At 39.7% G+C, this 23,385-nt stretch overlaps 3 protein-coding genes across 3 annotated transcripts; all 3 read right to left on the bottom strand.

Moving 5' to 3' along the window:
- Nucleotides 1-8: 8 nt before the first annotated feature.
- On the bottom strand, nucleotides 9-6,910 carry LOC148677163 (extracellular calcium-sensing receptor-like). The gene is made up of 7 exons (XM_088622928.1): nucleotides 6,844-6,910; nucleotides 5,358-5,520; nucleotides 4,670-4,961; nucleotides 3,215-4,045; nucleotides 2,745-2,972; nucleotides 1,576-1,699; nucleotides 9-1,155 (listed from the first exon to the last, which is right to left on the bottom strand). The coding sequence occupies exons 1-7, from the start codon at nucleotides 6,908-6,910 to the stop codon at nucleotides 275-277; spliced, it is 2,586 nt and encodes an 861-aa protein (XP_088479054.1). The 3' UTR covers nucleotides 9-274.
- A 2,490-nt stretch (nucleotides 6,911-9,400) lies between these two features.
- Nucleotides 9,401-14,069, bottom strand: LOC148677162 (extracellular calcium-sensing receptor-like). Its single transcript, XM_088643409.1, has 6 exons — nucleotides 13,852-14,069; nucleotides 13,203-13,494; nucleotides 12,017-12,847; nucleotides 11,632-11,859; nucleotides 11,390-11,513; nucleotides 9,401-10,431 (listed from the first exon to the last, which is right to left on the bottom strand). Exons 1-6 carry the CDS (start codon nucleotides 14,067-14,069, stop codon nucleotides 9,521-9,523), a joined length of 2,604 nt encoding a protein of 867 aa, XP_088499535.1. The 3' UTR covers nucleotides 9,401-9,520.
- A 4,237-nt stretch (nucleotides 14,070-18,306) lies between these two features.
- LOC148677161 (extracellular calcium-sensing receptor-like) lies at nucleotides 18,307-23,141 on the bottom strand. Its single transcript, XM_088619117.1, has 6 exons — nucleotides 22,927-23,141; nucleotides 22,278-22,569; nucleotides 21,216-22,046; nucleotides 20,708-20,935; nucleotides 20,076-20,199; nucleotides 18,307-19,217 (listed from the first exon to the last, which is right to left on the bottom strand). Exons 1-6 carry the CDS (start codon nucleotides 23,139-23,141, stop codon nucleotides 18,307-18,309), a joined length of 2,601 nt encoding a protein of 866 aa, XP_088475243.1.
- Between the last annotated feature and the right edge of the window lie 244 nt (nucleotides 23,142-23,385).

Raw genomic sequence — 23,385 nt, 5'->3', positions numbered from 1 at the left:
GTTCAGTCCATTCTGCAAGGGTTTGGCAGTGGTTACCAGAGTGTCCATAACTGTCAATAGAACAGAGTCAAACAATTTCAGCAGAGGCTGCAAATGCAATTTTGTAAGGTGATGTTGGTATGAGGATGCAAATATCAGTTGACATACTAACAATATTAGATGAGGGTAAGGTGGTTCTCTTGCTCAATTCACTTCTCAGAATGGAATGAAAAATTCTAACAGCACTTGTGAAACAGGTAAATTTTCTTGAACTCTGCAAATATAAAAACTTCCTTCAGTTCTTAGGAGCAGCTCTGCCCATAAGGGCTTTCTTGGTATTTTTCTCTGGATGAAGCAGAATGATGTAACATTTTGGTGCAAATATCGCAATGAGGAGACCGAAGCTTGAAGCCAAGATGGCAAAAATCTCCACAGCATCCGAGTATTTCCCAGGAGAGCTGACATAAGCTGGTATGAAAGCGATCCAAACTGCACAGAAGATGAGCATGCTGAAAGTGATGAACTTGGCTTCATTGAAGTTATCAGGCAGGTTCCTTGCAAGGAAAGCCAGCAGAAAGCAGACACTGGCGAGCAAGCCTATGTACCCCATCAGAAAACTAAATCCTGTAATTGATCCAATGTAACACTCAAAAATAATTTTTGAGTTTTGATACTGTGTGTTTTTAAAAGGCACAGGGGATGCTGTACTCAGCCATACAGTACAGATTACAGCCTGGATGACAGTAAAGACAAAAACAGTGCCTCTCTGTTGTGCAGTACCAAACCACTTCATTACATTATTGTCTGGTAGTGTGGCTCTGAAGGCCATGATGACAACAATGGTTTTCACAAGAATGCAAGATATGCACAAGACAAAACTGATCCCAAACACAACATGTCTCAGCATACAGGTGAGGTGTAGTGGCTGACCAATAAACAGCAATGAGCAGAGGAAGCAGAGTATTAGAGAAAGCAGCAACAGGAAGCTCAGTTCAGAATTGTTGGCTCTGACAACTGGGGTGTTCCTGTAGTAAATGAACACAGCTAAAACTGCAGCTGAAATACATGCTCCACATATTGAGATTGTTGTCAAGGAAATCCCCAAAATCTCATGAAATGAAAGGAACTCGATTTCCTTCAGCACACACTGGTCTCTGGTTGGGTTTGACCAGGAATCTGGAGGACATCTGAAACACTCAAAAGAGTCTATAAGAAAAAGAAGCAGCCGTGCCTGTATTAAACACAGGAATCATATATACAGTAAGAGAATTGAAAACTTGACAGGTTTTGAAGATTACACATTATTAATATCGTCACATTATTTTGAAGATATTAATAAGCGAAAACCTTTAAAAATAGAATTGTTGCTGTAAAGGCAACATATTCAGTGAAGTTTTGCATAATTAATACATTGGCTTAATATTATTAATGTTTCAAAATGCACATGCGCGAGATTATTTTCTTGTTTAATACACACACTCCTGGGATGTTAAGCTCATACACAATTACATTTAGTGTTTGAAGCACATTCTACTCCTTTGAACTTCTAGCATGGAATACAGATGAGTATTGGTTTAAATTAATAGTGCTTCCCACCTGTGTGGTTGCTGATCTCTCCCTCTGCACAAGGCACACAGTCGAAACAGCAGAGGGGCTCCCCTTTCCTGGTTGCCTTCCTGGTGCCAGGCTGACAGCTTTCACTGCACACAGACCTGGGGGGCTGGGGAAGGATAAAGCAGTATGTTCTTTGTGAACAATATCATATGTTTGTTTTGGATAACAGCATGCATGATTTTTTAAAAATGTTCAATATCTGTATGTATCAATTAATTATCATCAAATATTAAAGTTCATTCCAATTGGCCATAGTTTACAGATCTTGGCAAAAAAAAAGTATCTATGTTGACTGATGACTAATCCATTTTAAAGGTTTGCACATTTACGCATGTTTATATATACAGTATATAACAAGAGACAATGATATGTAAAACAGTGAGCAAGAAAAGCACTATATGAAAAATAGCACATTTTAGTCTGAACACAACGATTTACCCATGTTTTGTTTCCAGTATAGAATTGCTTTTTGTTTTTTTGTTATACCCACCCGATTTTGGAATTGCCAAATACAGTGCATGTTTCTCATTTCTCTGCTAAGAACAATATGACATCATACAAGAGAGAATGAAAAGTCTCCTCTGCGTGGCCCACCATCAGGCCTCTCATCTTTGAACACAGCAACAGCTCAAGGGGCTAAGCCACCATATTGTAAGGACAATTCCTTACAGGATTAGGAATATGTTCTATTCTCAACCTTTAATCTTTAGAATCCTACTTTCTAAGATATATTTGCGCCAAGATAAAGATTCGGCATCAATTGGAGCAGAGAGGGGAGGCACATCCCTCCACAAACCTGCAGGAGAAATCTGTGAAATCTGTCTGATGCTGACTAATCCCACTCTCCTCTCTGTGTTGCACCTTCAGAGCTTGAGCCACACATTTAACTCCAGTCAAGCGAAATATGTTCAGTTAAAATTCACCTTGAGAAAAAAAAGTTCCAGGAAAAAATAATACCTAGAAACTGACAGAAAATTGAAATCACTAGGAATTAAAAAACAGCATACTTAATATGCGAGGAAAATGACCAAAAATACAAAACAAAGTTAACTAAACCTAAAGATCATAACACTTAAATCACTTTTTGGCCAATTAACATGGATATTTTAGAATAAATCTGAAATAATCAATACTGATATGGATTGACCTACACTGTTAGATTCAAAGTTCCAGAATATTTTGTCTTCATTCAGTGTGAGCTCTTGTCCAGCAGGAGCTGATTCATCAAACAGACCGATTGTTACTGTTTTCACAGACCCGTCATCGGCCCTCTGCCAGTTCATCACATCATAGATTGCAAGAGCATCTCCGTTCTCATCGAAGGACACCCTGTCTCCATAGAGAGTCGTGAAGTTCACTCTCTCCAGGTAGTGCAGCAGCTGGGAGGGGGGAAAAAGGCAGATACAAATTATTAAATGATTAAGCAAAAAGACAAAATGGGTTTCTACAATATTAACAATAGAAACCTCATACTGGAAATAGAATGAATGTATTTAAAACATTATTGCAGCTAATAACAAAGGAACACAACAAGCAAGTTAATTTTTTATCTTGTATAATTATTTGACAAGTTTGTTCAGAATTTGACAAATCTGAATGATTTTTTCAGTATATCTTTCACCTGCCAGGGCTGCACAGTTGTGATTTCTGCACAGGAGTTATTCTGAAAGGGCCCTTTTCCAGGCTCACAGGACATCAGATTGTGCAGGGAGTGTGCCAAGGCGTACACTGCTTTATACACGTTGTAGGAAACCCGTAGTTCTGAAACATCACTGTAAGACGTTTTGGTTTTTTCAATATCTTCTGAACCTGTGCAGATTTTGTTGTCTTCCAAGTTTGACAAATTCCGATTCTTTATTTCATTATGAAATTTGCAATCAAATATCTTTTCCCAGAACAGTTTGATTAAATTGTTCCTGGAGTCAAACACAGGGTAAATCTGAAGGAGAAATTGTTCCAGCCCTGGAACTTCTCCTCTGCGAACTGCAATTCCTATAGTCCCACCTAAATAGGGCAGTAACTCCTTAGTGTGGAAGACAGGTGAGGCAGTCCAGGCTTCACTAGCAATCCACTGCCTGCCTCTGATTTTTTGCTGAACAATTTCTTCTGCCAATGGAATTAGATAAGCTTCTGTTGAAAACACAACAATAACTTTGGCCGTTGACTGTTTGATGGTCATGATGATCTTAAGAATTTCAGACTTGTCATTGTTACGAGGGAGGATTTCAGAGAAAGCTATGCAGCCAAATTTATTTACTTCTTCAATAAAAGTCTTGGCAGCATACAGCCCATAGTCATCATTGCTCACAATTACACCAATCCAAGTCCACCCATAATGCCTGAGGATTTGAACCATGGCTTTGACCTGGAACGTATCACTGGGAATAGTCCTGAAGAAAGAGGGAAACTCCTTTCTGTTGCTTAGACATGAGCAGGTGGCATAATAACTGACCTGCAAATGAAAGAACAGAAATATAATTCAGGAAATGAAAAACAAGAAATACGTTAGCTTTTAAAATTGGAATAAAAAATTCTGTTCGTGATTTTTTATGAAATACACATTTAAATCTGTTTCAATAACATGTCATCGCATACTAAACAGAATTTAGAGTCTGTCAGAAAAGAAAATGACAATACAGTTATGAAAACAATAAACAAATCCAATCGTCTTCTAGCCATTTTAACCAGGGGAGGCTGAGTCTGATTTTGCTAGTAACCGACACAAGGCAGGTTACACCCTTCACAGGATGCCAGTCCATCACAGGGCACACAATTGACACAAACGTACACGCACTCATGCCAGGGACAATTTTACCAGAAGACAATTCATCTACAGTGTCAGCTAGTCTTTGCGCTGTGGGAGGACACCAGAGCACCCAGAGGGACCCCAAGTGAACACAGGGATAACATACAAACTCCACATGGATAGCACATGGAATTACAGATTAAACCCCGCGTCCCAGCCTGCTGACGACTGTGCCCCCCAACAGTTTTATAACCAAATCTAAAACTTTCAATTGATTTACAAATAAAAGTTCCTGAGGACTACTAATCTGATTATTGTTTTACCCCATACCATTGGAACCCCAAAGAGGCCCAGCATTCTTGACATGGCAATAGAATGTGTAGAACCAGGATCCCCAACAATGGCTAAGACAGGGGGAGTCCCTGTACAGCTGTAGTCAGTGACAGAATCATCCTCTCCGCTGATCAGAGCTGTTGCTGCTCGAAAAGCCACTGCCAGCTTCACACAGTTGTCATACAGCCTGTATCCCAGTGTGATGTTAGGGAGAAGAGCAGGGTCTCTGTTTATTTCCTCAATAGCAAAAGCCATGGTCTGTGCCCACTGAAATCCTGCAAAATCAAAGCTGACAAAAGCCACACTAAGCAGCAAAATAAAGCAATAGAATTTGACCTGTCTTCATGTACCATGCTGTCTACAAAACACTTTTTTAAATATGATATATTCACTTGGAAATATGCATACAAGTCTGAAGCAAGAATGAGTTTCCCATCAAGATAAACTATGACATACAGTAAATAACTGCAAGTAAATAATAACTTCCCGCAGTTACTACTCATTTTCTTTCCACAAGAAATAAAAACATTTTTAAATTCACTTTTACACTATCTATTAAGTGTGTAATCCAAATCCTGCTCATATGTGGATTATACTTTACCTCCTGATATAGAAAATATTTTACTGTTTCAGAAAACTGTGTCCCAGACATTCTATCAAGAAGCAGCACAATGTGGTCACTCACCGCTCACAGCTCAATGGCTCAGGCTTAGCAGTAAAAGACAGTTCAGGATACACTGTTATAAAGTGGATTTCAAATATCCCACCCAAAATGATATCCCCTTCTTTATACAGCCCATACAAGTCAAATTCTTCTCTGAGCCTGCATGTGCGCAGGACATCAGTGTCTGTTAAGCACAAAGATAATGTAATAATATAAAGACCAAACAGCATTGTTTCAAAACTAATGATCCTGCCTTGTTCCACTAATCAAAAACACCTCTATATAGACAATGTGTGATTGTCTGGGGACGCATGTAAATGACATCATTGTAACCGTTTAGTGGCTGGGAACTTTAGCCCACAAAATAGTGTTTCTATTTTTTACCAGGAACCCACAGCTGTGTATTATAGATAATCTAATGTTTGGTGCTTCAGTGGGGCAACCTGTTTTTTTTAATAAAATCAAAATTGATTTTGAACACCTAGACAAACATCACCGGAAGACTTAAGCAAAATAGGTTATGTAAAAGCATTTTAATATCATATGCAAATCAGCCAAATCTAATTTAGTGAGAAAAACTATTTAAAGTGAAAGCACAATCATTACAGTATAAATATTCATGAAATAAGAGAATCTTACTAAAAGAAAATATGTAAACATTTCTGTTCAGTGTAAACGTCAGCCACATATTTGATTCTCAGTTTATAAAACACAGAAGCATGAAAAATGTGAAGCTGAAAACCTATTTGCATTGCACTGGATTTATTTGAAAGGAAGGGGCCCCTAGTGGAGATCAGGAACAGCTGTAACACAGACAAGTTCACACAGTAAAGAAGGGATGTCCTGAGTAACAGAGTGGGGACCCTCAGTTAAGAGGCACAGTAAAGAAGGGGTGTCCTGAGTAACAGAGTGGGGACCCTCAGTTAAGAGGCACAGTAAAGAAGGGGTGTCCTGAGTAACAGAGTGGGGACCCTCAGTTAAGAGGCACAGTAAAGAAGGGGTGTCCTGAGTAACAGAGTGGGGACCCTCAGTTAAGAGGCACAGTAAAGAAGGGGTGTCCTGAGTAACAGAGTGGGGACCCTCAGTTAAGAGACACAGTAAAGAAGGGGTGTCCTGAGTAACAGAGTAGGGACCCTCAGTTAAGAGGCACAGTAAAGAAGGGGTGTCCTAAGTTACAGAGTGGGGACCCTCAGTTAAGAGGCACAGTAAAGAAGGGGTGTCCTGAGTAACAGAGTGGGGACCCTCAGTTAAGAGGCACAGTAAAGAAGGGGTGTCCTGAGTAACAGAGTGGGGACCCTCAGTTAAGAGGCAGTGTTTCCTCCTGGCTCTGCAGCAGGCAAGCTGGTGAGCACAGCACTTCCAGGACCTGCTTCCTCACTGGCCTGTTCCCTGCAGTGGGATTCCAGAGCTTATCGGCCCTCATTCTCTCTCCACAGCTGCCTGAAGGTGGCAGCCAGCTGCAGGAGGTCTCACTCCTGGCTCCTCTCCTGCTGCTCCTGTAGCTCACAGCTGGGCGTGGAGGACTGAAGCCCCTGAGGACTGTGCTCTCCTGGAGTCAGAGCACCACAGCTCATCGCTGCTTCATCACAGCCTCTCCGTTCAGTTTCTCTCCTCTCCATGAGCTCCCGGGCTGCCTCACCTCTCAAGTCAATGACACACAGTAATTAAAGAGCACAGGTCCCTGAGCTGCTACACTCAAAACAATTATACCCATACTAACAAGATGCGCAACTGCAGACTCTAAATAGAAAAATATATTTTTAGCAATCTAGAGACTGACAGAAAGCTTCTTATTTAAAAGAGTTTGAAATAAACATTTCATGTATGATGATCTTTTAATAGTTGTTTCATCTTACACATGTGGGGCGGAGCGGTGGCTCTGTGGCTAAGGATCTGCACCTGTGGCTGGAAGGTTGCCAGTTCAAATCCCACAGCAGGCAGAGGAATCCTACTCTGGTTGGCTCCTGAGCAAGGCTCTTAACCCCAACTGCTCCAGGGGTGCTGTACAATGACAGACACCGCACTCTGACCCCACACTCTCTCCCTATCTGTGTGTCTGTGTCTCATGGAGAGCAAGCTGGGATATACAAAAAGATAATTCCTAATGCAAGAAATTGTAAAGGGTTAATAAAGTGATGTTATTATTATTATGTTACTTCAAGAAATGTTTCAGATTCAGTCATCTCTATTGGGATAATCTTTTGACAAATCAGTATTATAGTGGTTTGAGTATTTAGAAACAAAATACTGTCAGGTAAATAACATACAGAATACTATATTTTATCTATATTAGGAGTTTGTTTTCATTTTTTTTAACATTAATCTGTTAATGTTAATAAAGGTAGTTACTTTTAAAAGTTAATTCTAGCTCAGACTGTAATTAAACTATTAAGTAGATAAGAAATCTGATTATTTGTTTCCAAGTCTTAATCAGGTGAAAACTAAAAAGTGCCTCTCAAGTCTGGAGGAAACCAAAACTTGAGGACAAGATTTTCTTACCTGTGTACCAGATAGAGATGTCACAATAGAGTACTTTTGCGCATAGCTTTGAGCTGTTCAGGAGATGATACAGTAGGAGCTCTGTGTATTTATAAGCTAAAATGATACGTTAACAATAGGCAGATCCTTCATGTGTGGTGTCCATCCTAAATATATTTGCAATGAAAATGGAATACTAGGAAGAATTAAAAAAGGATAAACAAAATTTTCTATCCCAACACAAACTGAAACGTATGTAAGAGTTGATTTGGAAAACTTTTAGACATTTTGTATTGTTCCAACATTACTGACTTAATAGCAGAAAAAAATGTATGTGCATGTGATATTTTAATTCAGGGTATTAAATATAGTTTTGCATTCCCCACTAATGTAGCTTTCTATGTGTGTGATATGTTCTAATTTCTGCTACTATGAAGCCCACAGAGTTGACTGCAGGAGAAAGTCTTTCAAAAGTCAACACAAAAATGGCAACATCCCAATTATTCTCCCTTAATGAATTAAATCATATATTTAAACATGAGCTAAATGTTCTACAGTGCATTCACACTAACCTTACCAACTGCTAAGAGCTGCACTGTTCAAGTTAGAGGCTGTGCATAGAAGGTATTTCTCAATCATGATACTCTGGAATACATGTACTTATGCTCAGAATATTGTATACAGGGTGTATTTTTCAGTGGAAGATATGATCTTTACGTTTAGAATGAAGGCATTTTTCTCTGGTAACAGCACCAGGGTAATTCAGTCGTTGCAATATAATCATTATCATGATCTTGATACATACAGTATACATCAATGAATCAATGTCATACCATTATATATATATAAAGGCCTCCATATATTACATCAATACATTGTATGTTCTCGCCATGTCCGTGTGGGTTTCCTCAGGGTGGTAGATCAGTTGGATTCTGAGAGGATCAGCCCCAGGTGGTATTTATGAACCATGGAAGAATGTAACGTCATTCATATACAGTACAACAACTGCAAAGGCCGCTAAGACCACCTGCATTCAGCAGATGTGTGGTACATACAAGTCAGCATGGGTACAAATGATGTTTCCAATCAGCACATACTGTACAGCACATACAGTCCTGTGCACTGCCACTGTACTTAGAAACATGCTCACCATGTGAATGTGCCTCAGAATTCATTGCTCCACAGTGCGCGGTTGTTTCACCACCAAAATTTCATGAAACCTGAGTAGCTAAAAGCAACTCAATAAATCCATACACACAATCATACAATCCATACAATCATAACAAACTTTTTGAGTCCTTTGACATGTTTATTAATGAATCAAGCAATATACACTTCATATATACATCTGACTTGATAAAAAGTGCAGCTTAAAAGTTTCAGAGGTATCTGTTTTATAGTCTTTCAGTATTTTAAAATGAAAAAAACCCAACTCAATCAACCCATCCTTGGAGACCTTGAAACTGCACATGTCTGGTTTCAGTATTGTCAGTTGAATGGGACAAACATAATTTAAGAGCTGCTTAAGGATGACTTCTTCAGCTGATGTTGATAACAAGTAATGTTGCAAAAATAAGTTAGCATGATAAGTTTTACTGTGATAAAACTAAACTCTCATTGGACAACAAAAAATAAAAAAAATAAAAAACAGTGACTGTGAAACTCTTAAATTATTTACCCTAAGTTCTTCAAAACAACGAGTGCCTTCAGTTCTTAGTATCTGCTCTGCCCATTAGGGCTTTCTTGGTGTTTTTCTCTGGATGAAACAAAATGATGTAACACTTCGGCGCAAATATCGCAATGAGGAGACCAAAGCTTGAAGCCAAGATGGCAAAAATCTCCACAGCGTCCGAGTATTTCCCAGGAGAGCTGACATAAGCTGGTATGAAAGCGATCCAAACTGCACAGAAGATGAGCATGCTGAAAGTAATGAACTTGGCTTCATTGAAGTTATCAGGCAGGTTCCTTGCAAGGAAAGCCATCAGAAAGCAGACACTGGCTAACAAGCCTATGTACCCCAGCAGGAAACTAAATCCAGTTATTGATCCAACATTACACTCAAAAATGATTTTTGAGTTTTGATACTGTGTGTTTTTAAAAGGCACAGGAGATGCTGTACTCAGCCATATGATACAGATCAGAGCCTGGATGACAGTAAAGACAAAAACAGTGCCTCTCTGCTGTGCAGCACCAAACCACTTCATGACATTATTGTCTGGCAGTGTGGCTCTGAAGGCCATGATGACAACAATGGTTTTCACAAGAATGCAAGATATGCACAAGACAAAACTGATTCCAAACACAACATGTCTCAGCATACAGGTGAGGTGTAGTGGCTGACCAATAAACAGCAATGAGCAGAGGAAGCAGAGTATCAGAGAAAGCAGCAACAGGAAGCTCAGTTCAGAATTGTTGGCTCTTACAACTGGAGTGTTCCTGTAGTAAATGAACACAGCTAAAACTGCAGCTGAAATGAATGCCCCAAATACAGATACGGTTGTCAAAGAAATTCCTAAAGTCTCCCCATATGAAAGAAACTCGATTTCCTTCAGCACACACTGGTCTCTGCTTGGGTTTGACCAAAAGTCCGATGGACATTTTATACACTCAAAAGCATCTACAAGAAACAGAATCAGAAATGTTTATATTAAGGAAAAGCAGAATATGTACTTTATATATCCATGTTTAAACATTCTGTACAACCTGAACAAGACTTTAAATCCATACTGAAATGTAAGAAGAGAAAACACATTTTGTCACTGATGGCTGGGCATTGTATATAAAGTATTTAGATAAAGTATTCAGGACAGCTGTGCCTAAGATGCTGTCAGGGTTTGAAATAATATGTTTAAATTAAGTCAAATACGTTGTGCAACTTTTATCAGAAAACAAGTGCATATGGGGGGAAAAAAAGCCTTCTTAACTTGCCAACCTCAATTAAACTGATAGCAGTTTGTTTTGTGGCTGCTGTGTTACAGTTTGCACATTTACACTCTCGAAAGATTCCCTCCCTCATGTTAAAGTCCCATGATGGGTTTACAGATGCAAAAACAATTATGACTGACAGTACAACCAGCATCCCAGGAGAACTTTTCCAGGAAGGTAAAAGAAGACAGAATCTTTGCAATTGTTTCTCTTTGTGATTATACACTGTACTGTACTGTACTGTACTGTATATGTTTTGGAATTAGACACTACTCCACCTCAGTCCAGCTCACTATTCTGCTTTAAAGAAGAATTTAAAGAAAGCAAAAACAATGTAACAATGAATTTCTCTTAAGAAAGACTGTCTTTATTAAAGCACATATTTTGCCTTCATAAAAAAAAAGGTTATTTATGATTCAGAATACATGAGAGAGAACAGGCTTTCTTTTTCAGTAATTACACTGATGTTCTACTGGGATATTGAGAAAGCCTGGACTGCCTTGTTGTTAGAATCTCCACAACACGACAGATGTTGTCATACCTGGAGCTCATACACAATGCAACATAGTGTTTGATGGAACTGATCCTTTTTAGCATTGCTAGCAGGGAATATAATTAAACACCAGTTTAAATTATTACCGTCTGCCCACCTGTCTGATTGCTGATCTCTCCCTCTGCGCAAAGTATACAGTCGAAACAGCAGAGGGGCTCCCCTTTCCTGTTTGCCTTCCTGGTGCCAGGCTGACAGCTTTCACTGCACACAGACCTGGGGGGCTGGGAAAGGAAAAAACCTAAGAACAAATGCTCTAGGATAATAGCATGATTTGTTCAAGCAGTTGATCAAGAAATAATCAAAGGAGATACATTTCATGTTATGTGCAGTAAAACTTACAGAGTTATATTCAAAGTTCCAGAAGATCTTGTCTTCGTTCAGTGTGAGCTCTTGTCCAGCAGGAGCTGATTCATCAAACAGACCAATTGTTACTATTTTCACAGACCCGTCATCGGCCCTCTGCCAGTTCATCACATCATAGATTGCAAGAGCATCTCCGTTCTCATCGAAGGACACCCTGTCTCCATAGTGAGTAGTGAAGTTCACTCTCGAGAGGTAGTGCAGCAACTGGAAGAAAAGATAAGGAAAATATGAAAAACTCAGTGTAACATCATATATACTGTATAAGAATTTGAATTTACTTAGACTTAACAATAAAAAATAAATTAAATAGAAGTTTTTTCGTTAATATTAATCTAAAGTTGTCTAATTTGTCATCTCTCACCTGCCAGGGCTGCACAGTTGTGATGTCTGCACAGGAGTTATTCTGAAAGGGCCCTTTTCCAGGCTCACAGGACATCAGATTGTGCAGGGAGTGTGCCAAGGCGTATACTGCTTTATACACGTTGTAGGAAGCCCGCAGTTCTGACACATCACTGTAAGACGTTTTGGTGTTTTCAGTGTCTTCAGAACCTGTGCAAATTTTGCTACCTACTATGTCAGATAAATTCTGATCGTTTGTTTTATCTTGAAATTTGCAATCAAACATCTTTTCCCAGAACAATTTGACTAAATTGTTCCTGGAGTCAAACACAGGGCGAATCTGAAGGAGAAATTGTTCCAGCCCTGGGATTTCTCCTCTGCGAACTGCGATTCCTATAGTCCCACCTAAATAAGGCAGTAACTCCTTAGTGTGGAAGACAGGGGAGACAGTCCAGGCTTCACTAGCAATCCACTGTCTGCCTCTGATTTCTTGCCGAACAATTTCTTCAGTCAGAGGAATCAGATAAGCTCCTGTAGAAAACACGGCAATAACTTTGGCCGTTGACTGTTTGATGGTCCTGATGATCTTAAGAATTTCAGACTTGTCATTGTTACGAGGGAGGATTTCAGAGAAAGCTATGCAGCCAAACTTATTTACTTCATCAATAAATGTCTTGGCAGCATACAGCCCATAGTCATCATTGCTCACAATTACACCAACCCAAGTCCACCCATAATGCTTGAAGATCTGAACCATGGCTTTGACCTGGAACGTATCACTGGGAATAGTCCTGAAGAAAGAGGGGAACTCCTTTCTATTGCTTAGGCAAGAGCAGGTGGCATAATAACTGACCTGCAAATGAAAGAACAAATTATAATAAAGAAAAAAATGAAATTAACACATTTCACACAGTACAGTTGTTTCAATTCTTTAATGTTTCACTTCCAATAAATAATAAATACAGCTATTTGAATTCTCAAACTACTATGAGTTTCACTGACCAATGAACAAATATTAATTTTTCCTGTCATACTGTGCTTTCTACATTACATGGGATTAACAGTATATCAGATGAAAAGTAAAATAAAAATTTTCACCAACATAACCAGAAGCCCCTAAACTTAAAACAAAGTGGATATCAAATATATTTGAGGATATATTCAGTATGTCTCACAATATTACTGTCCTGACCATTGCTTTACTGTACCATTGGAACCCGGAAGAGGCCCAGCATTCTTGATATGGTGATAGAATGTGTAGAACCAGGATCCCCAACAATGGCTAAGACAGGGGGAGTCCCTGTACAGCTGTAGTCAGTGACAGAATCATCCTCTCCGCTGATCAGAGCTGTTGCTGCTCTCAGAGCCACTGCCAGCTTCACACAGTTGTCATACAGCCTGTATCCCAGTGTGATGTTAGGGAGAAGAGCAGGGTCTCTGTTTATTTCCTCAATGGCAAAAGCCATGGTCTGTGCCCACTGAAATCCTGCAAAATCAAAGCTAAAAAACCACAGTTCTCAGTACAGTGCAATAGTGAAATCTGATCTGTTCTCATATATTATGATCTGTATAAAATGTGTTTTAAATATAATTCAGATATTCAATTGAATATATGAAAACATAAAACATGTTGGTGTCAAGACAATTGTGAAAAAAATAATTGCAATCAAAATGTGCAATCTTCATCTGTTACTACTCTTTGAACAACCAAAATTAAATTATTTCTTACACAATCCCTAAAGTATAAAATCCAAATGCTGCTGTGGATAATACCTTACCTCATTATAAAGTAAAATATTTTTATTTCGTCAACTCCAGACTTTCTGTTAAGGAGAGCAAAACAATATATTCACTCACCGCTCACATCTCAGTTGCTGAGGCTTAGAAGTAAAAGACAATTCAGGATACACTGTTATAAAGTGAATTTCAAATATCCCACCCAAAATAATATCCCCTTTTTTATAAAGCCCATTCAAGTCAAATTCTTCTCTGATCCTGCATTTGGGCACAACATCAGTGTCTGCCTGCCTACCTAAACCAAAGTATAATGCAAAAATATGAAGAACAACCTGCATTGTTTCAGAAAAAATGCCTTCTTCCGGTGAACAAAAACACAGCTATATAGACAGTCTTACTCTCTGGGGATACCTCTGGATGACATCATTGTAAATGTTTAATGTCTGCAATTGTCTTGGAGTGCACACAATACACCACCGTTAGTGGACCATCAAAATTGCTTATATTGAAATAAGAGGATTGCATTGAAAGACTATATAATAACTTTTAAGTCAGCTTCAAAAATTCGTTGCTTTCTTCTCAGTGTGTAAAAGGTAATTAAAAAAAAAATTAAGCAGTATTTGAAAAATGCAACATTTTTAGGAATGGAAGAAAGGAAGGGGCCCCTAGTGGAGATCAGGAACAGCTGTAACACAGACAAGTTCACACAGTAAAGAAGGGGTGTCCTGAGTTACAGAGTAGGGACCCTCAGTTAAGAGGCACAGTAAAGAAGGGGTGTCCTGAGTAACAGAGTGGGGACCCTCAGTTAAGAGGCACAGTAAAGAAGGGGTGTCCTGAGTAACAGAGTGGGGACCCTCAGTTCAGTGGCACAGTAAAGAAGGGGTGTCCTGAGTAACAGAGTGGGGACCCTCAGTTAAGAGGCACAGTAAAGAAGGGGTGTCCTGAGTAACAGAGTGGGGACCCTCAGTTAAGAGGCACAGTAAAGAAGGGGTGTCCTGAGTAACAGAGTGGGGACCCTCAGTTAAGAGGCACAGTAAAGAGGGGGTGTCCTGAGTAACAGAGTGGGGACCCTCAGTTAAGAGGCACAGTAAAGAAGGGGTGTCCTGAGTAACAGAGTGGGGACCCTCAGTTAAGAGGCACAGTAAAGAAGGGGTGTCCTGAGTAACAGAGTGGGGACCCTCAGTTAAGAGGCACAGTAAAGAAGGGGTGTCCTGAATAACAGAGTGGGGACCCTCAGTTAAGAGGCACAGTAAAGAAGGGGTGTCCTGAGTAACAGAGTGGGGACCCTCAGTTAAGAGGCACAGTAAAGAAGGGGTGTCCTGAGTAACAGAGTGGGGACCCTCAGTTAAGAGGCACAGTAAAGAAGGGGTGTCCTGAGTAACAGAGTGGGGACCCTCAGTTAAGAGGCACAGTAAAGAAGGGGTGTCCTGAGTAACAGAGTGGGGACCCTCAGTTAAGAGGCACAGTAAAGAAGGGGTGTCCTGAGTAACAGAGTGGGGACCCTCAGTTAAGAGGCACAGTAAAGAAGGGGTGTCCTGAATAACAGAGTGGGGACCCTCAGTTAAGAGGCACAGTAAAGAAGGGGTGTCCTGAGTAACAGAGTGGGGACCCTCAGTTTAGAGGCACAGTAAAGAAGGGGTGTCCTGAGTAACAGAGTGGGGACCCTCAGTTAAGAGGCACAGTAAAGAAGGGGTGTCCTGAGTAACAGAGTGGGGACCCTCAGTTAAGAGGCACAGTAAAGAAGGGGTGTCCTGAGTAACAGAGTGGGGACCCTCAGTTAAGAGGCACAGTAAAGAAGGGGTGTCCTGAGTAACAGAGTGGGGACCCTCAGTTAAGAGGCACAGTAAAGAAGGGGTGTCCTAAGTAACAGAGTGGGGACCCTCAGTTAAGAGGCAGTGTTTCCTCCTGGCTGTGCAGCAGGCAAGCTGGTGAGCACAGCACTTCCAGGACCTGCTTCCTCACTGGCCTGTTCCCTGCAGTGGGATTCCAGAGCTTATCGGCCCTCATTCTCTCTCCACAGCTGCCTGAAGGTGGCAGCCAGCTGCAGGAGGTCTCACTCCTGGCTCCTCTCCTGCTGCTCCTGTAGCTCACAGCTGGGCGTGGAGGACTGAAGCCCCTGAGGACTGTGCTCTCCTGGAGTCAGAGCACCACAGCTCATCGCTGCTTCATCACAGCCTCTCCGTTCAGTTTCTCTCCTCTCCATGAGCTCCCGGGCTGCCTCACCTCTCAAGTCAATAACACGCAGTAATTAAAGAGCACAGGTCTCTGAGCTGTTACACTCAAAACAATTATACCCATACTAACAAGATAACAAATATAAACCAGTGACAGAGACAGAGCTTTTGATGAGTAAAATAGAAGGCTTCTTATTTAAAAAAGATTTAAATACACCTGTTTTTATCTATGATTATCTTTTTATTTTTTTAAGTTTACTTTATAAAGATTTGCATTTTGCAAATGTGTTGAAATATTTATTTGTCACACTTAAACTGTAGACTACAGTGGTTAGAGTATTTGAAAACAAAATTACGTAAATAACATGAGAAATATATCAATTTTAAGTGTATTCCGTTTTAATCTAATGTAATTCCTGGTATTAAATACAGTTTTGTGTTCCCTACTACCTTCTTTAGTGTGTGACATGTACAAATTTCTTCACTCTGAATATGTGAAAATCTGTTGCATTATAATCTGATTCCGCAGTATCTACTGTTTGTCCCAGAGAGATGACTAGAGAAAGTCTTTCAAAGGTCAAAGAGATGTAAGCATGGCACTTGTGGATTTTAAATCTTATGTTTAACCTTCACGAAGATACATCAGTGGTTTTCATCACACTAACCCTACCAACTACTCTGAGCTGCACTGTGAGAGCGAGAAGCTGTGTATAAAGGAGGGTATTTGTCGGTCATGATGCTGTTGAAGACGTTATTCTGCTCAGAATATTGCACAAATAAAGGATGAGGAAACTTGAGCAAGCAATGATTGTAAATGTATTTTTTTCGACAGCGGAAATGATATGATCTTCAAGTTTAGAATGAAAATGTTTATCACTTCTAACAAAACGAACGTACATCTCATTGTGATGTCAATATAATAATAATAATTGCTTACACTTACAGTATATAGCGCTTTTCTGGACACTCCACTCAATGCACTCTACAGGTAATGGGGACTCCCCTCTACCACCACCAATGTGCAGCATCCACCTGGATGATGCGACAGCAGCCATAGTGCGCCAGAACACTCACCACACATCAGCTATCAGTGAGGAGGAGAGCAGAGTAATGAAGCCAATTCATAGAGGGGGGTTGTTAGGAGGCCATGATTGATAAAGGCCGATGGGAAATTTGGCCAGGTTACACCCTTACTCTTTTCGAGAAACGCCCTGGGATTTTTAGTGACCACAGAGAGTCAGGACCTCGGTTTTACGTCACATCCGAAGGATGGTGCCTGTTTACATTATAGTGCCCCCGTCACTACACTGGGGCATTAGGACCCACATGAGTCACAGGGTGAGCACCCCGTGCTGGTCCCACTAACATCTCTTCCAGCAGCAACCTTAGTTTTTCCCAGGAGGTCTCCCATCCAGGTACTGACCAGGCTCACACCTGCTGAGCTTCAGTGGGTTGCCAGTTGTGAGTTGCAGGGTGATATGGCTGCTGGGATATCATATATTGATATGATATCCCTCTGAAGAAGACTGCTGTTTGGGTGACTGGCTTGAGGTTTGAAAAGAACTGTGAATAACTGAAAGGCAATTAGCAAACACAGTCTGTAGGCAGAACTCATTATTTTCACTTGGGATGCCTATACAAAGTGATTGAGTATTATAAAACGCTTTCATTGTGAAGAAATAAACCATGGAGCAATGCAATGTGGTTCAAATACAACAACAGCAAAGGGTGGCAAAGGACACTAAGACTGCCTGCACTGAGCAGATGTGTGGTGCATCATGGACAGATGATATTCCTGCTCAGCACATACAGCACTCTGTTGTGTGAACTGGCACTGTGCTGAGATTATGCTCACTATGTGAATGTGACTCAGGTTTCATTTCTCCACAGTGCACGGTTGTTTGACCAGGCCAACAAACTTCATGGGACCCTTATATCTATTCAAGAAATCGATGAACACCAATCAAAACATGTTTTAGTAAATGAGCCCTCTGAAAACTTTATTTATATGAGTCATGCTATATACAGACTACATACAGTATATAAATCTGTCTCGTGAAACAGTGGAGATCAATATATTATGTACTGATACACGCTTCTAAGGTTGTTTTCAAAACTCACCCGGTAAAACATCTTACAATCAAACCTTCCATCTTCATTCCTAGAAACAATGGTACACAACACTTCTTTGGATTTCAGCATTGTCAATTGAAGGGAAACAAACACCAATTCTGAAATTCTGAAGCTGTAGAAAAATAATTCTTAAACTGGTATTGATGTACTGTAGCTGTAGCGATACATTAAAAAGGAAAAATTCTGATTATAAATCATGAAAAAAAATAAAATAGCAACTGTGAAACTGGTGGATGGTTTACCCTGAGAGCTATACACAAATATACCTTCAAGTCTTTGTTGCTGCTCTGCCCATAAGGGCTTTCTTGGTGTTTTTCTCAGGATGAAGAAGAATGATGTAACATTTTGGGGCAAATATAGCGAAAAGGAGACCAAAGCTTGAAGCCAAAATGGCAAAAATCTCCACAGTGTCCGAGTATTTCCCAGGAGAGCTGACATACGTTGGTATGAAAGCGATCCAAACAGCACAGAAGATGAGCATGCTGAAAGTGATGAACTTGGCTTCATTGAAGTTGTCAGGCAGGTTCCTTGCAAGGAAAGCCAGCAGAAAACAGACACTGGCTAGCAAGCCTATGTACCCCAGCAGGAAACTAAATCCAGTTATTGATCCAACATTACACTCAAAAATTATTTTTGAGTTTTGATACTGTGTGTTTTTAAAAGGCACAGGAGATGCTGTACTCAGCCATATGATACAGATCAGAGCCTGGATGACAGTAAAGACAAAAACAGTGCCTCTCTGCTGAGCAGCACCAAACCACTTCATGACATTATTGTCTGGCAGTGTGGCTCTGAAGGCCATGATGACAACAATGGTTTTCACAAGAATGCAAGATATGCACAAGACAAAACTGTTTCCAAACACAACATGTCTCAGCATACAGGTGAGGTGTAGTGGCTGACCAATAAACAGCAATGAGCAGAGGAAGCAGAGTATTAGAGAAAGCAGCAACAGGAAGCTCAGTTCAGAATTGTTGGCTCTTACAACTGGGGTGCTCCTGTAGAAAATGAAGACAGCTAAAACTGCAGTTGAAAAAAGTGCCCCAAGCACTGAGACTGTTGTCAAAGAGATTCCTAAAGTCTCCCCATATGAAAGAAACTCTATTTCCTTCAAAACACACTGGTCTCTGTTTGGATTAGACCAGAATTCTGGGGGGCATTTGAAACACTCAATGGAATCTATAAGAAAGAGAAACATTAATTTAATTATAATACCAATTATATTATATATAATTATATTATAATACTAAAAATGTAATAGTTAGATTTTTGTTTAAAATGAAAAGTGTCAAAGGAAGATTCCTGTAGACTGCTGAATGACTAGTGTGAGAGAAAACAAAGCAAACTTTAAATTAAGATAAGTTCACTTTATTGGCCATATACAATTTCTTACATCAGGAATTTTTCTTTTCGCATACCCAACTTGCTCTCCATGAGACACAGACAGGGAGAGAAGCTTTGGGTCAGAGCACAGGGTCAGCCATTCATACAGCAACCCTGGAGCAGTTGGGGTGAAGGGCCTTGCTCAGGGGCCCAACAAAGTAGGATTCCACTGCCCGCCGCAGGATTTGAACTGGCAATCTTCCAGCTACAAACACAGATCCATAGCCACAGTGCTACCACTCCACCCAAATTAATTATTTTGTAACAGTTAAGTAAAAAACTATTAAATAATCATTTACTTATGGGGATAATATAGGGGATAAAAGCTGCTAACATTTTCTTTTGAGGCTACTGTGCTATATTCAAATTCAAGGAGTTTATTACCATGACAGATAAATTAGTGCATTTACAAAGCAGAAACAATTAAAAGTAGAAACATATATTCAACATATATACAGTATAATGAACTTTAGGAGACTTTAGAAACTTATGTTGAGAAATCCTGGACTGCCTTATACTTCAAAATGTCCACAAGTCAACACGCATGTTGATATGTGGATTTACTACACAGTGAACAAAGTGTTATAAAGGAAATGTGTATTTTTAACACAAAACATTAATAAACATTGATCAAAATTATGACAGCCTGCCCACCTGTGTGGTTGCTGATCTCTCCCTCTGCACAAGGCACACAGTCGAAACAGCAGAGGGGCTCCCCTTTCCTGGTTGCCTTCCTGGTGCCAGGCTGACAGCTTTCACTGCACACAGACCTGGGGGGCTGGGGAAGAACAATGTCTTTTTAAGATTATATAAATGATTTTTTTTAATTCTGTTATAATAGCAATTAAATAAGATCAGTCATCCTTTAAATATTAGGTATACTATACTTATAGTAAAAATAAATTGGCGTAATGCCTGTGAAGCTACAGTACATCATCTGTTTTTCTAATACTTTGACACTCACACCTCTCAATAATAAGACAGCTATTATAAAAACGTATATATGAAAACTGAAGTACAGACACAGCTAAAACATTAAAGCAAATTTCTTACTTTACACTTTACACTGATCTTACAAAAATCAAATAAAAAAGAACATGAAGAATTCAATGTAAACGTTATACATCATAACAACAAATTCAAAGTCTGACAAATCAATTCAATGAATGCTTATTTTGCCAAAAATGAGAAATACTTCATTTTAAATATGCAAAAAAGCACACAAACATGTTGATCAACACTGACGTTGTTGATTAAAAAATTAGAATTAAGCTGAAGTTACTTACAGAATTAGATTCAAAGTTCCAGAAGATTTTGTCTTCATTCAGAGTGAGCTGTTGTCCAGCAGGAGCTGATTCATCATACAGACCGATTGTTACTGTTTTCACAGCCCCGTCATCGGCCCTCTGCCAGTTCATCACATCATAGATTGCAAGAGCATCTCCGTTCTCATCGAAGGACACCCTGTCTCCATAGTGAGTAGTGAAGTTCACTCTTGCCAGGTAGTGCAGCAGCTGACAGTCAAAAAGATTAATGACACACATAACCAATAATTTCAGTAAGCGTCTGCAGTACTTGGCTGAACAAAACTCTCACTGGAAGAAAATAAATAACGTCAATATTTAAAACAATGCACCTGTAACCATTACTTTCCAATTAGAATACATGAAAAAATGATAAAATAGCTGATGAAAGTATTTATATAACTAAACCTGTTTAATACCTGTGAAAAAAGCTGTACTGTGGTTGTTAAAAAATAAAGAATTAACTAATTCCTTTGTGATAACCTCTCACCTGCCAGGGCTGCACAGTTGTGATGTCTGCACAGGAGTTATTCTGAAAGGGCCCTTTTCCAGGCTCACAGGACATCAGATTGTGCAGGGCGTGTGCCAAGGCGTACACGGCTTTATACACGTTGTAGGAAGCCCGCAGTTCTGACACATCACTGTAAGCAGTTTTTTTGCTTTCAATGTCTTCTGAACCTGTGCAGATGTTATTACCTTCTGAGTTTGACGTATTGTGATTGTTTCCCTCGTCTTGGAATTTGCAGTCAAACATCGTTTCCCAGAACAGTTTGACTAAGTTATTCCTGGTGTCTAACACAGGGCGAATCTGAAGGAGAAAGTTTTCCAGTCCTGGGATTTCACCTCTGCGAACTGCAATTCCTATAGTTCCACCTAAATAAGGCAGTAACTCCTTAGTATGAAAGACAAGGGAGGATGTCCAACCCTCACTTGCAATCCACTGCCTGCCTCTGATTTTTTGCCGAACAATTTCTTCTGTCAGTGGAATCAGATAAGCTCCTGTAGAAAACACAGCAATAACTTTGGCAGATGACTCTTTGATGGTCCTGATGATCTTAAGAATTTCAGAGGTGTTGTTGTTACGAGGGAGGATTTCCGAGAAAGCTATGCAGCCAAATCTATTTACCTCCTCAGTAAAGGTTTTCAAAGCATACAGCCCATAGTCATCATTGCTCACAATTACACCAACCCAAGTCCACCCATAATGCCTGATGATTTGAACCATGGCTTTGACCTGGAACGTATCACTGGGAATAGTCCTGAAGAAAGAGGGGAACTCCTTTCTATTGCTTAGGCAAGAGCAGGTGGCATAATAACTGACCTGCAAATGAAAGAATGAGAGCTATTTATGTGTCGAAGTGATAATACAATGAAGAAACGTGCAGAAACGTATTCAGTTGTTTTGAAATTATGAAATTCATGAATCTTTATAAAATATGCATTTAAAAATCCTCTCATCCCATACAATTTACATTTCTTTAATTCTATTTCAGAAAACATAATTAGAAACATGTTACTCAATACTGATCCTCTGATAAATGTAATACTGTACCATTGGGACCCGGAAGAGACCCAGTATTCTTGACACGGCAATAGAGTTTGTTGAACCAGGATCTCCAACAATGGCTAAGACAGGGGGAGTCCCTGTACAGCTGTAGTCAGTGACAGAATCATCCTCTCCGCTGATCAGAGCTGTTGCTGCCCGAAGACCTACTGCCAGGTTCTCACAGTTGTCATACAGCCTGTATCCCAGTGTGATGTTAGGGAGAAGAGCATGGTCTCTGTTTATTTCCTCAATAGCAAAAGCCATGGTCTGTGCATCCAGAAACCCTGTAAAGTGAAAACTGAAAGAAGAAACAATTGGTTAAAAACAAAACAACTAATGAATTCAAACAAATCTTCTGTCTCATGCATTAGCATGAGACAAATAAAATCTTACTTTAAGCCACGTAAAATATTATGTAAAAATGATTTAAAAATAGAAACTTAAAAAAAACACCAAACAAAATGTGATCTTTATGTTTTCATCAACTGTACTTAAGTTCAATTTGAAGTTATCCCTGAGCTGAATTGCAGTATCTACATCCTTAACATATACTGTACAGACAATGCTTTAGCTCATAACATAACAAATATTCTAATGTGTCAGGAAACTGTGTCGCAGACATTCTATCAAGGAGCAGTACAATATATTCACTCACCGCTCACAGCTCAATGGCTCAGGCTTAGCAGTAAAGGACAGTTCAGGATACACTGTTATAAAATGGATTTCAAATATCCCACCCAAAACAATGTCCCCTTCTTTATACAGTCCATACAAGTCAAATTCTTCTCTGAGTCTGCATGTGGGCACAATTTCAGTAACTGTTAACCCAACTATTCCCAAAGATACAAAAATAAGAAGACCGAACTGCATTGTTTTAGAACAAATGAACATGCTTTGTTCCAGTGATCAAAATCACAGCTATATAGACAAAATCAGACTCTCTTGGTATGCCTGTGGATGACATCAGAGTAACCCTTTCAGACCTGTGACTGTACTGGAGTACACACTTAACACCACCCAGAAGAGTCAATTACTCACAAAATACTGTTGTTTCAAATCACCTTTTAATTGTTCTGCAAGGCTAAAAATGTTTTTTTTTTCTGAGTTTCTGGAT

This window comes from Lepisosteus platostomus, chromosome 2 (genome assembly GCF_059453375.1).
Source record: "Lepisosteus platostomus isolate fLepPlt1 chromosome 2, fLepPlt1.hap1, whole genome shotgun sequence".
Lineage (NCBI taxonomy): Eukaryota > Metazoa > Chordata > Actinopteri > Semionotiformes > Lepisosteidae > Lepisosteus > Lepisosteus platostomus.
This window is presented reverse-complemented; position numbering and strand designations above follow the sequence as displayed.

Excerpts from the sequence above, each read along its gene's own strand:
- LOC148677162 (XM_088643409.1), bottom strand. The coding sequence starts at position 14,069 with ATGCAGGTTGTTCTTCATATTTTTGCATTATACTTTGGTTTAGGTAGG. Across the intron at positions 11,860-12,016 it reads CAACTGTGCAGCCCTGGCAG|TTGCTGCACTACCTCTCGAG; the intron begins GTGAGAGATGAC and ends CTTTTCTTCCAG. Across the intron at positions 11,514-11,631 it reads GGAACTTTGAATATAACTCT|CCCCCCAGGTCTGTGTGCAG; the intron begins GTAAGTTTTACT and ends TTCCTTTCCCAG.
- LOC148677161 (XM_088619117.1), bottom strand. The coding sequence starts at position 23,141 with ATGCAGTTCGGTCTTCTTATTTTTGTATCTTTGGGAATAGTTGGGTTA. Across the intron at positions 22,047-22,277 it reads GTCTCTTCCGGGTCCCAATG|GTCAGTTATTATGCCACCTG; the intron begins GTACAGTATTAC and ends TTTCATTTGCAG. Across the intron at positions 20,936-21,215 it reads CAACTGTGCAGCCCTGGCAG|CTGCTGCACTACCTGGCAAG; the intron begins GTGAGAGGTTAT and ends TTTGACTGTCAG.
- LOC148677163 (XM_088622928.1), bottom strand. The coding sequence starts at position 6,910 with ATGAGCTGTGGTGCTCTGACTCCAGGAGAGCACAGTCCTCAGGGGCTT. Across the intron at positions 5,521-6,843 it reads TCAGTCCTCCACGCCCAGCT|ACACTGATGTCCTGCGCACA; the intron begins GTGAGCTACAGG and ends TGTGCTTAACAG. Across the intron at positions 2,973-3,214 it reads CAACTGTGCAGCCCTGGCAG|CTGCTGCACTACCTGGAGAG; the intron begins GTGAAAGATATA and ends CCCCCCTCCCAG.